General features: G+C 39.6%; 2 protein-coding genes across 2 annotated transcripts; one reads left to right on the forward strand and one right to left on the reverse strand.

Moving 5' to 3' along the window:
* The first annotated feature begins 382 nt into the window (after window positions 1-382).
* LOC125225046 (dolichyl-diphosphooligosaccharide--protein glycosyltransferase subunit 2) lies at window positions 383-8,209 on the forward strand. The gene is made up of 10 exons (XM_048128553.1): window positions 383-524; window positions 1,044-1,222; window positions 1,540-1,808; window positions 2,247-2,408; window positions 3,542-3,689; window positions 4,166-4,602; window positions 5,737-5,890; window positions 6,307-6,454; window positions 6,933-7,148; window positions 7,431-8,209. The coding sequence occupies exons 1-10, from the start codon at window positions 512-514 to the stop codon at window positions 7,565-7,567; spliced, it is 1,863 nt and encodes a 620-aa protein (XP_047984510.1). The 5' UTR covers window positions 383-511; the 3' UTR covers window positions 7,568-8,209.
* Window positions 8,210-9,285: 1,076 nt separating this feature from the next.
* LOC125225053 (ribonucleoside-diphosphate reductase subunit M2) lies at window positions 9,286-12,583 on the reverse strand. Its single transcript, XM_048128565.1, has 6 exons — window positions 12,387-12,583; window positions 12,060-12,299; window positions 11,634-11,869; window positions 11,118-11,346; window positions 10,097-10,315; window positions 9,286-9,977 (listed from the first exon to the last, which is right to left on the reverse strand). Exons 1-6 carry the CDS (start codon window positions 12,444-12,446, stop codon window positions 9,825-9,827), a joined length of 1,137 nt encoding a protein of 378 aa, XP_047984522.1. The 5' UTR covers window positions 12,447-12,583; the 3' UTR covers window positions 9,286-9,824.
* Between the last annotated feature and the right edge of the window lie 2,390 nt (window positions 12,584-14,973).

Raw genomic sequence — 14,973 nt, forward strand, 5'->3', positions numbered from 1 at the left:
TTTAGGTCTTTTGCTCATTTAGTTCAGCCAGACCAGCGACCACTGCGGTCGGAAAGATCAGAACGAATGGGACCGAATAGTGTCAAAATGATACGAATAGTCCACAGATAGTAACATTCCGGGCCGAAAGGTTGTAAGTAACCGAAGTTTAATATGAAAACTTGACTTTTTTTGTTGCTCTGCTAAATAGCTCTCGCTCTCGGTCGGCGCAGTCACACATTCGTTCTCGATCCAAACCGCTCGCGCTCGCCGATCCTATACTGAACTAAATGAGCAAAGACCGATTCTCAGACCACGGAAAGATTCAGTTCATTTCGGTCATTGATGGGATTTTATTCCTAACAGTTCATAGTTCGTGAACGACACAAGCCTATTTTGTTGCTACGTCGATCGTTTCTGTCAAGCCTTGCCGGCGATGAAATAATTTTTATTTATTTTCTAAGAAGAAAGTTAAAGACATCCCGGAAACAATTTGGCAATATAGTAGAATTATACTAGTTCTACTTTTAAAATGTACTTTCGTGGTATGTATTTATGACTAGCTATTTATATACCCTATAACCTAAACTTATTGTTAGGCCGATTTTCAATTACGATTTTATAGCTTAAAAACCAATAAACACACATAATAACCCAGTAAATAGCGTATTTGTACTCAAGTTTAACTGATAAATATGACTAGGAATGTCTGAGATCGTTAAAAATAAGTAAAAAGTTAGGGACACGTCAGTGTTATCAGCAGGCCAAGCGCCGCATTTCACCGGATCCATTGAAATATTATTTAACCAAGAAATCGGCTAAAAATATTTTCAAATTGTTTCTAACTTTCTAACGACATGTTAGGACGAGATATGTCAGGTAACCATTGCATTATCCTGAAAATTAATTATTAATTCCTTAATAAGAATCATCAAATATGAATATCTCAAACCAGAATTGGATTATTACCGTCTATTATATGTTATACTCATTAACAAGAGCCAATAGGTGCCAAGTTTTATTTAAAAAAATGGTAAATAATCCTGTATAACAATTTTTTGCAGCATTTTTATTAGTAAGCATCCTAGCAGTAGGCAATGCCAACAGTCTGCAAGGCACGATCGACGTGAAGCGGCTGGAGGGCATCCTGCAGGAGAACCTGAAGAGCAAGGACCTTGGCTCCCTGTACTACGCTGTGAAGGGCCTCAAGCAGCTCAATGCTAAAATCCCTAACATCTGTGAGGTGAGATTTTATCACTGGTTTTAGCAAAGATTTCATTTAGTATTATAAATATATCCTTGCCTGATATACTTCAGCCTTCAAATCTTCAATTTATTTATAGATTTACATAAAAACCACTAAAATGATATGAGAAATATTCACAAATTAATTTGTTTCATATTTTACATTGATTTGAAAAATAAAGGAAGAATAAAAAAGGTGGCATATTAGAAATCTGATAAGAAAACTATAGAAGAAACAGAGGTACTTAATAAAAAAAAAGATAATGTTTGCTGCATAACATGCATTCATGTTCCATTTCCCTTCTTTGCTCCCAGGACTTAAAAACCATAAAGTACGACCTCAAGAACATTGAGCAAGTGTACTACCTGACCAACGCCGCAGCCCTCTCCAACTGTCTCAACTCGCTAAAGCCCGAGGTCCTGAGCGCCCCCGCCCAGACCCTGGACAAGAAAGATGCCACCATCCCTGAGCTGTACTATGCTGTGTACTCGCTGAAGGCTCTTGGGAAGGGCTCAGTGTATGACAAGGAGGATGGGCTTAAGAATCTCATTCAGTTGCTGAAAAAGGATGATTCTCCAGCTAAGTATGTTGATTTCCTGTTTGATTGTAAAGATTTCTAAAAACTTAGTAGCATGTTAATTAGTATAAACTATGCTCTATATTCTAATAATAAATATTTTTAAATTAATCACCAAATGAAAGCTTCATCCCAAAACTTCTATTGATGATGTGACAGGATGTCTTGTTTTGTATTTATTGAACCTAGCTCATACACAATGACATATCCCAGTATGCATAACTGTAAACTATAATAGCAGGCAACTTTACTACAAAATAAAAATTTAGAAAATAAAAGTTGCCATAACTTTCACTGCTACTTGACTTCATCTTGTATTAGAACTATTAGATAGAAAGGTGTGGTACTATTAGAAATAGGAGAGCTGAATATAAAAACAATTATATAATTTTACACAAATCAATCCAGTGCCATAGAGAGCTAACTAAACTGTATTTGCCCCAGCTATGGCTATGTGTTTGGTCTCTGCGAGTACATGGGCTGCCTGGCATGGAACGCGCAGCACGCTGAGGGCGTGCTCCTGGCGGCCGATGAGAGCGACGCCAAGGCCCTGCACTTCGAGGGAGGCCTGCCCGTCACTTCTCTAGTACTCTCCACTGTGCTCAGGTGAGACTTGTATCCTGCTATGTCTGTGTTAGGTCTGTCATATGGCCTGACTGGCGTGGAATGCGCAGCACGCTGAGGGCGTGCTCCTGGCGGCCGATGAGAGCGACGCTAAAGCCCTGCACTTGGAGGGAGACTTGTCCGCTCTCCACTGTGCTCAGGTAAATATGTTTGACCAAACTGTTTGTTGAGGTGGCTTGTTCCTGGTACACCAATTACATAGGTAACAGTGGAGACTGGTGAAAATTTCTGCTAGGCAACACTGAGCACAAAGAAACCTACCTTAACATTAGGTACTTTACTAGTAATCAATTTTAGGCAAGCCGGTGGGATTCGGCTTCTATGGACCAGCCGCTGCTGATAGGTAATCATAAAAAGTATTCTTCTGTTATCAGTCCGGAAAGCGTCTAATTTCAGGCTGCTGCGCTAAACGGAGTTATGGGAAGTCAGAAGTTCCGTCGAACAGAAAAATAGTATGCCGCCCAATGTACAATGAGATGTTCATTTTGTTTCAATGGAATTTTAACTTTCATGTCTACTTTTAGCATTTCTTTTGTATCAATTTTTTTTAGGGTTCCGTACCTCAAAAAGGAAAAAGTGGCCGTATGTCACGGTCAGTTTTCTAAAAAATACACGAGATAGTTTTCAATCTATAGATTACAGGAAAACTTATTAGAAATCTACAGTTAAGCGTAAGTCGGACTTAAAAGAAAAAAACTCAAATTACGAATTTCACTCACTGCCGCTGCAAGGAGTTACCAAATTTCTTGAAATTGTGTGAGCGCGTTTGAATATTACATATAAACTTATTTCTGTTTCGTTTTGTTCAAAATATCGATTGTTCGCAAAAATGACTTAAGTTCCTACTAAAAAGGATGCGCTTGAGCCCTCTTTGTAGTGTACGGAACCCTTACAACGCGAGTACAACTCGCACTTGGCCGGTTTTTTATAAATGAAACTCGACTCAGCTAAAATTCACTAGCAACTTTTTGTATGGTGGGCGTTACGAGGATACACACCTTGGCCAGTAAATAAGAAAGCTTTATGTAGATCACATGAATTTGTCAGACAAAACGAAACCGGGTAGTAGTCAGAATGTTGGTGGTTGGTTTATTCACAGATAATTTGTTTTGCAGAACATACAAGTCTCTGTCGAAGCCATCTCCTTTGACGGAGGAACAGAAGCTGAAGTTCGCCACGTACCTGGTGTCGCGGCGCTCCGTCAACACGGCGCGAGGAGCTGCTCTGCTGCTGGAGGCTGCCCAGGCCCTCGCTGATGACCAGGTACGAAGTTTAAAAAAATACGAAATCAGTGTTTCACAACATGCCTATAAATGAGTTTTTCCCAATTTCCTTCGTATTCTATTAGTGTAATCCTTGAAAGGCTCTAATCTTTTTACTTTAGATTATAGCCTTAGAATTTCAAAAATATTGAGAGAAAAGTCAACTTCTAGAACTAAATCTTGATTCCTGATGAGGAAAGTTCTTAAAACTCAAGGTCCAAAATTTAGTGGGAAAACCACTTAAAGAATCTCAACAGATGTTTCTTACTTCGTTTCTTATGAACAGTCACCTGCAATAGCGTGTTACGCTGCGATGGCCGCAATAATATCTAACACGATATTAATTGCTGCTGCCTATTGGGCATCTACTGTATAAGAAAGGAACCTCGACACGATAAGAAGAAGAATTGGAAAGATATTAACATGCTGTTTCTTGTCTCTAAAGCACAAAGCACTGAACTAACCCCTCATTTCCAGCCCTCACCGATCTCCATCGCCATCAAAGGCAAGAAGTACGTCTCGTCGGAGTCGGAGTCCATCGAGATCGCCATCACGGACCTGCTCGGGCGCGCCGTCGCGGGCCTGAAGGCCGACAAGGTGCTCGCGCAGTCCGGCACCCGCCTCGCCGACGACGTCGTCGTGCTCTCCAAGCAACCCCTAACACAGAAGCCTAACGATCCTACAACTTTTGTTCTAAATCTGAGTAAAATCAAAGCTCAATATGGGTTGTACAAGATAGCCTTAAGTGCGGATAGCAAGACGGCTAGTGTGAATGTAGCGGTGCTGGGAGAGATACAAGTGGGTAGTGTGGAGGTGGGCATCGGGGATGTGGACGGAACGACCAGCCCCAAGTTGACGACGGTGGCTTACCCGAACAAACTGGCTGAGAAGCTGCAGGCTGACCATATGCAGAAGTGAGTATTTTTGTCAAATATATTATGTGTAGATAGGAACATAATTAAAGTCATATACAGATCGAACGCGATTAATTAACATTATTTTACCTTTTTTCCCAACGTTTCGGCCAGGTTGCACTGGCCGTGGTCGCGGAAGACTGACGTCCCAGCAAAGTGTCACCGGAGATGTAAACACCACCAAAACTACCCGATATTAATTTATATAAATGTTCGGGGTAGACAAATAAATATAATCTACCCGCTTTTAGTTAATGTTTATTTCCCACCGCACGACACACAGCACTCACAACATCCGCGCACTGGTCCGAAGATAGATCTTTTGGTTTGAACATTTAAATCACTGGTCCCCATGTTGGCGATAATCTATACCCGTCTTCCCTGTTAAAGTTTTTGGATATTTTTTAATTTCGATCGCCTCCCTCACAATCCGGGGATAATAGTGTCGCTCGGTGGAAAGAACTTTGGGTTTGTGTAGCTCAATCCAGTGATTCGTCTCTGGTGACACTTTGCTGGAACGTCAGTCTTCCGCGACCACGGCCAGTGCAACCTGGCCGAAACGTTGGGAAAAAAAGGTAAAATAATGTTAATTAATCGCGTTCGACCTGTATGTGACTTTAAATATGTGTACAAAGCGCTAGAACTTAAAGTGTTATAGGAACATAATTATAAGTTCATTGCTTGACTTGACAAACTTATATACTGGATGGACCGGTTTTCACTCGAGAACACTCCAATTAATTAAGATTTCAAACAAAAAAAAAACGAAATCTAAATCGGTTCATCCGTTCAAAAGCTACAATGCCACAGATGAACAAATATGTCAAACTTTTTTTTTTGCGAACGTCGTTTTCGCGAGGGTTAAAAATCCCTTAAATATTGACGGTATACAACTCGTAGTGGTGCTTCGGTAGTGCATTTGTAATAACCGAATTGAGTTTATGAGGAATAAAAACAAGATTATTACAATGATTTTCTCTTGTATTTTTTATTCGGGTTTCGGTCACATTTTTTTCAAAATAAACCAGAATGAATGAATCCTAAATGAATTTTTAACCCTTTTTTGGAAAAATGTCGAAAATTTACAAAGGACTCCTAACTGGATAGTAATTCAAATCGTAATTTTTTCCCCAGGGTGACCCTGAAGCTGACGGTGAAGGACAAGTACGGAGCCGCCGTGCTGGTGCAGCAAGCCTTCGTGCGCGTGGCGCCCGCCGCCGCCGCCGGGGAGCTGGAGGCCATCTTCGTGGCGGAGCCCGACAACGCCAAGGCCTACAAAGTTGATCTGGTAAATATCTTCCTCCTGCCCTTGTCCCATGTTTTATCCACTCTCCTCTATCTGTCTTCACTTCAGTAGTTAGTACTGGCCTTTATATTTTTTTTAATACGTATTTTTTTACTATCATAATAACAATAGTGTGCAGTGACTTTTTTTTCAGTACAGTGAGTAGTAATACTTTATGTGCTTATGTCGAAACTTCAAAGGGCCATATGTACTAAAAACGTGCTACAATACAAATGCGAAGAGGAATTTCTCAAGTGTCGATTTTACCGCCACTCGCTTCGAATTTCATTTTTTTCGCATTTGTATCGTAATATACTCTGTGGACTAGGGCTGAAATAACATGTGTGCAAATGATTGAATGGCAGGATATTAAGTAAAAAAGTTTAGTTGTAATAATTTTTGTATACATTTATTTGTAGAATGTCGGTGCCATTTCCAAGCACTTGAAGCACCGCTCGGGCGCGTACTCGCTCACGCTGTTCCTCGGCGACAGCGCGGCGGCGGCGCCCGTGGCCTGGCACCTCGGCGACGTGCACTTCAACTTCGGACACGAGCTCGCTTTACCTGGTGAGTGCGTTATTAACCCCCGACGCAAACACAATGTCTGTCTGTTCGTGTGTGTGTCTGTCTGTAGCATCGTAGCTTTCGAACGGATGATGCGATTTAGATTTCATTTTTTATGTTTGAAAGCGGGGAATCAGTCAGAAGTGTTTTTAGCCACGTTTGATGGAAATCATCTACTATGTCGGAGATTTTTTAAAATTAAAATTTTGTATCGCGGTCAATGGGATCGGTCGGGGCCACAGACTGGCAGAGGCGAAGACGTGGGCGACGACGGAGCGAGTTCGCTCAGAAGGTGTTCACCCTCGGTCCGAAGGTTGCCGGGTTACGAGTATATGAACTCTGAAAAAATGGGATGTCGGAATGCCGAGTTCCATGTAACTGTGTAATGTTACTATCGTAAAGTAATTATTGATATAACTTTTTAGTTTGTTGTAGATAATGGGCATTTATTTTTCTTCTAAATACTCATTTCCCCTCACAGCGACGCCAGCGCCGGCAGCCCGCGGGCCGCTCCCCGAGATCGCGCACTCGTTCCGCGCGGCCGAGCCCCGCCCCCCGCGCCTCGTGTCCGACGTGTTCGCGGTGGCGTGCGCGGCTCCACTCCTGCTGCTGCTCGTGTTGTGGGCCAAGCTGCGGGTCAACCTCTCCTACATGCCGTTCACGCTCAGCATGCCGCTCTTCCATCTAGGATTAGGAGGTGAGTCATACGGTGACCGATATTTTTAACTCTTCAGTAGAGTACCTGATGAAATAGCCGAACTATTTTGAACGGCCGACCGAGGGCCGCCATCTCGGTTAACGAATTTGCTCGAGCGAGGCAAACGTGCGCGCATCGGCACGGACGTTTTACGCTCGAGGCGTATCGCCTCGCGAAGCCGCTCGGCCCGTGTAGGCTGTTCATATAAAAAAAATAATCTAAAATAATGTCGAACTTTAGATGCTATGAAAAAAAACCTTGTTAATAAGTAGTCCTGTGCAGGTTCCCTGGCGCTGTACGGCGTGCTGTGGCTGCAGCTGTCCATGTTCGAGACGGCGCGCTACCTGCTGCCGCTGGCCGCGCTCACGTTCCTCGCGGGCCACCGCCTGCTGCGCCGCCTCGTGCTCGCCAAGCACTAGCGCGCCGTGCTGCCGCATCACACACGTCGACGTCACGCCACACAAATCTATGGAAATTCCTTTACAAAAAATGTAGCATACGCTAAATTCGGTGACGATTCGGTGCGACCGACCCTAAACCTGTGACACTTGAGAATAACGAGATACTACCACGGAAGGCTCCCTGAGTACCTCGAGTTGTAACCGTTCACGGAGCCTAATAATATCAACAAAATGGAAGTCTATGCGACGGTTATTCAATATTACCTGCCTTATCAACATCGAGAACGCCAAAAACGATCAAGCGTTTCATAGGCAGATTCTAAAACTAGAAACTGTCTAGTTTATCTTCTAAATATTAATATTAGTAATATTGAGTAGCAATATGTGAAATGAGGTGATTTTTAATAAGATTCAGTGCGACCGTGCATTGTTTACTGAAACTGAATAGACTGCTAGACCTCAACTAATAATAGGAAAATAAATGCATGGAACTACTGAATTTATTACATCGGAAGTGATATTTATAAACATTATCTGAGCATTTCTTTTTTTGCCATTATTTTAATTTTGATTTTTATAGAGTTTTAAGTCAATTGTACTCAGAATCACGAGTACTTTGGGAGCCATCTCAATGGAAGACAAAAAGTGTCCCAGAATTTCCATACATTTTTGTTACTCTCCTCTTTTGTTACCCCACACAACATGTAAGGAAATGGTAACAAAATAAGAAAAAATCGTATGGGACAATTTTTTTAACTACTAGGATTGAAAAAGCTAGTGATTCTGAGTAGAAATAGGATACATTTATTCAAAAATATCACATTTCATAAAAGTGGCGAAAAAAAAAGAAGCGCTCATCTAAGATCCTTTAAAACTAGATTTCTAGCCATCAGAATATAAATTTGTCTGATAATATACGACTATTGTAGACTATTCGGAAAATTATGACTATCAGTTGCAGTCATAACAATTCACTATTTATTTGTTTGTGTGTATGTGCAATCAATGTGCTCTTATATTTTTTTACCAATTCTTAATTGTGTTGATTACTTTTTTCTCACAACATTATAAAAATACACGCGTGGATTGAGTTCCCTTCTAATATAAGTTTATGTCATTCCTCGTTCTCTGCAGCATATTTACTTGTTATATACCATTGAAGTATGCTTCAGGGTTCTGATAATTATAGATTTTATAAAATAAAGATGTTGGTTCTTTTAAACTATTGTATTATTTGTTTACTGTCCTTCACCATGTTACATTATTTTAAATGCACGTGTGGATGAAACATCACACTATTATAAATAGACCAGACGCAAGAATGATGGCCATTTTAGACGTTACTGACCTGAAGTTCGTCGACTTCATGCGAAGGCCTCTCAGTAATATTTTATGTAAAACTATCTGTTCAGGTGCAGACTTCGCAATCATTGATTTACACATCAAGTATTGCGGGTTTCAACTCTAGTACAAGTACACTTAATTATAACATAGATTTCAATATTATACCTGCCATAATATGATGACTTCGTATAAACTAGAGGGATAATAATTCAGATTTTTGGAATTTTTTTCAATTTTGACCACAAACACATACGAGGTCGGGATGCTCTATTTAAGACATTACTCGCACGCCACCAGCGTGACGCATGTAGCTCCAATTCCAGTCTATTTCTGGAGACATCACTTTGCCACGATTTAGCTAATAGGGGGGATTCATTTGGTAATAAAATATATTTTGTAGTCATTAAAAGCTTAATTTTATTTATCATTATTATCACACGTTACCGATTCTAAGAAAAAATGCGTTAAGAACCTAATCCAAACTAATTCTTAAAAAAAGTACAAAATGCAGGAATAAACTTCATTCTAAATTAATATTTATACTTATTTAATATATTCTCTGTCCGCCAGGTACTTACAATAAAGGTCACTTATAGTAGTCATTATTCTATGAGATGTCAAGAGGAATTTATGAAAACAGATTTTCACATAGCAATAACCATACCGGCTCCACCGGTAGATATCTAATCAATGTGCTAAAAATTCACTATTATTGGAACAAATAATACTGTCAGCTCATGCACACACTCTTTCAGCGATCGAGAAAACATACAATCACGCTTTACACAATTTATAATCCATAATTACTGTGCCCTATGCAAGTATCTTACTTAGTAGTATAAAATATACAGAAAGTTATCTATGTAAATGCGTTTAAAAGTTAAACTTCGCATAATAGTGGGTATATGATACTACAAATAACTGTAAGATGCTAAAACTCTGCGTCTAGCGTGAAGACGTTGTCCATGCGGTTGGCCATGACTCCCCACTTCTGGTACTCGCCGACTTTCTTCTCGAAGAAGTTGGTTTTGCCTTCCAGGGAGATCAGGTTCATGAAGTCGAATGGGTTCTTTGTGTTGTAGTGCTGTGGACAACAGAATTTCTAGATGAAAAATGTTATTTTTAATAATTCTGCCCTACATTATGCTCTATAACCATGGCGTGCTTAATAATTGAGCAAATTACTAGATGAAGAATAATTACCTTTTCACCAATGAGATCCATCAGCAGCCTGTCAGCGACAAACTCGATGTATTCGGACATGAGGTCGCAGTTCATGCCGAGCAGTCTGACCGGCAGCGCGTCCGTGAGGAACTCCTGCTCGATGACGACGGCGTCCTTGATGACGGTGAGCACGCGCTCCTTGCTCGGCTTCTGCACGAGGTGCTTGAACATCAGGCACGCGAAGTCGGTGTGGAGGCCCTGGGGGAAAATGGGGTAATTATGGTTAGTTAACAGTTTAAAGCTAAGCATATATATATGCTTGCATTAATATGAAAGAGGGTATGCGATTAACAGCCCACCTGTTTCCGGCTAGGCGTCCCTACACTACATCTACCTAGCATTTAAAGGTTGAAGTTAAACCCAGTTTTTTGCTACTGCTCAACTGCTCATTAAAGGAGCATGAGGTCTTCACATCCTCTTATCCTGGTCCTATTTTTTACAAGTAAGTTATGAAGACATACACATGTTTATAATTATGTTGACAAAATACTAAATGCGTAATAAAACAAGACAGTAAAGATTGTGTCACAACCTTCTCTACATCTGTGCAGTGTGCAAACAAGTGTTTACTTTTACATGCAGTGTATGTTGACAGGTTGTCATGCTGTGTGCTACTACGCAGAACCATATAGGTACCTACTTCAGACAAAACATGTACTTTTGGCTTGGCTATGTGCTGTTTTTCTACTGATAGCTTATCTTCGAGAGCTTTCAGTTTATCAATGGTATGACTGGAACCCAAACAGCTTAAAGATAACACTTACGTGACCACCTTATCAGGCAGATTAGTGACCTAATTCAGGCCAGCTTTAGGCATTTTTCAATATTTCAATTATAATTGTGTAAATGGCACAAATTAAACTGATAACTGAGCAGGGAGCACATTTGCTGTTTGTTATCTCATTAGATAACACACATCTATTCATGTTTTTCAACAACATTTTGTTTTCTCTATACTGAGTGTCTGAAAAAACATAGATGAAGGAAAATCGATACAAACCTCATCTCTGGAAATAAGCTCATTGCTGAAGGTCAAGCCAGGCATGAGTCCTCTCTTCTTCAGCCAGAAGATGGAGGCAAAGCTGCCTGAGAAGAAAATGCCCTCAACTGCGGCAAACGCTACTATTCTCTCTCCAAAGCTTGCCGTCTTGCTGCCAATCCACTGTAGCGCCCAGTCTGCCTTCTTTTTGATGCAGGGAAGTGTTTCAATAGCGTTGAATAGGAAATCTCTGAAATAAAATTAATAAGTTAGATTCTGTTCATTGTAATTTTGCACGAATTGGAAAGACAGTGTATTACAATTATTTGTCATTTACTTTTTCACACCTTGTCAATGTAATTCAGATTTATTAGCTGGGTACAAGTCCATCTACATATACCTAACAGATTCATTCTATGCAAATAGAAAAACATGATGACTCATTTGATTTCAATTTGTTCCACATGACTGGCCTTGTAGAAAATTAAGTTTCGTTAGTAGATACTGTAAACAAAATAGGTTGTTAATTTTACATACCTTTCCTTAGGATCTCTGATGTATGTGTCAATCAACAAAGAGTACATTTCAGAATGTACATTTTCCATAGCAATCTGGAATCCATAGAAGCACCTGGCTTCTGTGACCTGCACTTCCTGTGAGAAGCGCTCCACGAGGTTCTCATTGACAATGCCGTCTGAGGCAGCAAAGAATGCCAGCACATGCTTGATGAAGTGTCTCTCACTGTCCTTTAGGTTCTCCCAGTCATGCATATCCTGATAATTAGAAATAAACATTCAACTCATAGCTTCATTTTATTCTATATGACCCAAAATAATATGATGCAATGTTGTTGCATGTATTGATTTTTGTTCAAAATTTAAAATCTAGACATTGTCTAAGAAAAAATAACACATGTACCCATCATGTACCAATGAAAATATGAATGTTATTTATATTACTCACCTTTGATAGATCTACTTCCTCTACAGTCCAGAAAGATGCTTCAGCCTTTTTGTACATTTGCCAAATGTCGTTGTATTGGATTGGGAAGATAACGAATCTACGAGGATTTTCGCGCAGTAGAGGTTCCAGCTGGGGATCAAACGCAGGAGACTCCTCAGTTTTTTCGACATCCATTATATCTGATTTTTCCTCTTTTACGTTGCCATTTTGTGCTGCGAGTACGTTACTCTTTACGGGTGACTAAAATAAACAATTTGCATGTTATTTGGGAAAATACTGTACGATGACAAATTAACGAGATAAGGTTAGAAAGTCAATAGAAAATACCTTGATATGCACGTTGTTGATTCCGTTGTGGAGATTTTCCTTGTCGTTAATTAGAGACATTTTGCAGTATTATTAACACTGGAGGTATTTTAATGAAACAAAGGGCACTTTATTTTGCCACACAAATATTGCACAGCACTGCACAGTGTTGAATACTGACTAAAGTCACTAACCCACTGACTCTGAGACGTAAATTGCCGCTAGAATTTTCCACAACTCCCGTATTTGTGTTTTTGATTACCCCAAATGGCGGGAAACTATCGAGATGGTCCAAAACGTGCTTATAGATACTGGCTTATCCAAACATTGCTGATATCTTTATAATTATCTTCAATAATTATTCCAATATTATTTGATGCATTTACAAAAACTATAATCTACAAAAAATGCTCAAAAAAGTAATTGTATCATGGGTAATTCTCCTTACAACTTTACGTGTAAATTTTGTTTAGTACCGTTTGGAACAAAAAAAAATACGTTAAACGAACGAGAAACGAACCATTCACTAAACGAACTCAAAAACGCGGGAACACGCAGGAATCGATAACTCACTTTACTTTTTTGTAGTCAAACTAATAGTCAGATGTAATATGCATATTAATGCATACAATATACTTTTCAAAAAACTGTCATTGAATTGAGTATTTTACTCAATTCCTGTTATTTACATATTATCCACAATACAAAAAAAAAGTATTTAATTGAAGGAAGATTGTGGTTCCGTTGAAAAGCTTTTTCCTGTTGATCAGCTGTTCAGTTTGTCCAATCGTAACACTTAAAAAATGCGGGAAAATCAATCGTTCGCTTGTTAACGATTTTTCTCATTGTAATTTGCCTTTACTTTTTTGGATTAGTAGCAGTAGACGGCACTGTGATTGCGCATATTTATTATTTACGAATGGTGCCGCTACGAACACAACAAAATAAATAAAGCCTACGGTTACGAATTTTCTTATGGGCTTTGTTTCCAAGCGGAACCCATGAGACGTAACAAAAATCGGAGATAACAAACAAAGAAAAGAACCTTCGTTTTTATATGTAAAGCTTTTTTAATCGTTGTAAAAGAACGGATTCGTTACCTCTTGACTATTGTATTTATTCAACCGAAAACTCAGAAACACCTCGCGAGTGATTTTTTTTTATTTTTTATTATGAACTGATCGGCACACCTGATGGGAAGTGAAGACAGAGTCTAAGATGGAGCTCACCGATTCAGTAATAGCCTATTCACTCTACGTTTAAAGAGACCGAGGTCGTATTCATCTGGGAACACCGATGCTGGGAGCGCATTCCATTCCTTTGCAGTCCGCATTACAAAGGATGAGGCAAATCGTTTTGTGCGGATAAATGGAACACTAACCACATACGGGTGCATTCGTTCCCCCCGCCTGGACGTCCGAAGATGGAAAGGAGAAGGAGGAATTAGGTCATGCAGTTCCTGAGCGCACTCCCCAGAATGTATCCGGTAGAATATCGACAGACAAACGACTCGACGGCGATGTTCTAGGGTTTGCAATTTAGCCTTATTTAGTCTTATTTGTTTGCTTGTTTGCCTCCCTAAAGAAAAACCAAGCCCCAGCCATGCCCCAGCTTATTAATTATTATACTTGATCAAAACGTAGTGATTAAATGCTCTTTGACTTGATCTTTGTTATGGATTGGGTACCTAAAGGAGAGTAAGAAAAAATACAACATTGGTTTCAAATATTATTATTTTTATTCATAGGAAAATCTTGCAAACCATGGCAGGCATTTTGATAACTGTAAAAGGTTTATAATTATTATAGGAAAACATTATACGATAAGATAGTTTCATTAGACTTATAAAACTCAGTTTTCCGTGATCATGACGCATGTAACTGCGTCGAAATATCGGGAGCTCGACTGCAGCTATCAAAAAGGTAATCACGGTTTATATCCCGGCCAGTATAAGGGCCAGTTGCATCAACCACATATGACAGTCACATCGTCACGCAGCAGACGTCTATGGAACTTCCATACAATAAAATTTAGCGAACGCTTTAACGGTGACAGAAGGTTTGATGCAACCGGCCCTTAGTCTAATCAAAATCTACAAATTACTTTGCTAATCCGCGAACAAATAACGTGCTGGTCAATCAGAGGACCGTCAAAACCTCCAGCATCTCCTGAGGATGCCTCGAAGAGTGTGTAGACTTTTGTATTTTTGGTGATGGTTTGTTATATATATTTGCGTATTTTTTTGCGGTGGGAGGGTGGGAACAATAACTGCATGTAAAAATACGCAAACAGTATAACGAGTTATTTTATTTAATTTCTAGATTTTGACTGTCATGGATTTCCGCAAATTAGCGCCTGGTTCCATTGAGAATATGAGTTATTTTTTTCAACTGCTGTATGTGTCTATAATTCTGAGTAGGTATCACAGTACTTTTTCAATAAGTATGATTTTTTAATAAAACGGTGTGTATATGATAAGATGAATAAAACACATCATTACGTTCGCCAATACGAATTTATAAAAAGGCTACGAAATATTATTGCTAGATCGAATAGCTTTTACACGAGTACTTAATATTCGCTAGTAATCTAAAGAACATAAGTGTCA

This window comes from Leguminivora glycinivorella, chromosome 4 (assembly GCF_023078275.1).
Source record: "Leguminivora glycinivorella isolate SPB_JAAS2020 chromosome 4, LegGlyc_1.1, whole genome shotgun sequence".
NCBI lineage: Eukaryota > Metazoa > Arthropoda > Insecta > Lepidoptera > Tortricidae > Leguminivora > Leguminivora glycinivorella.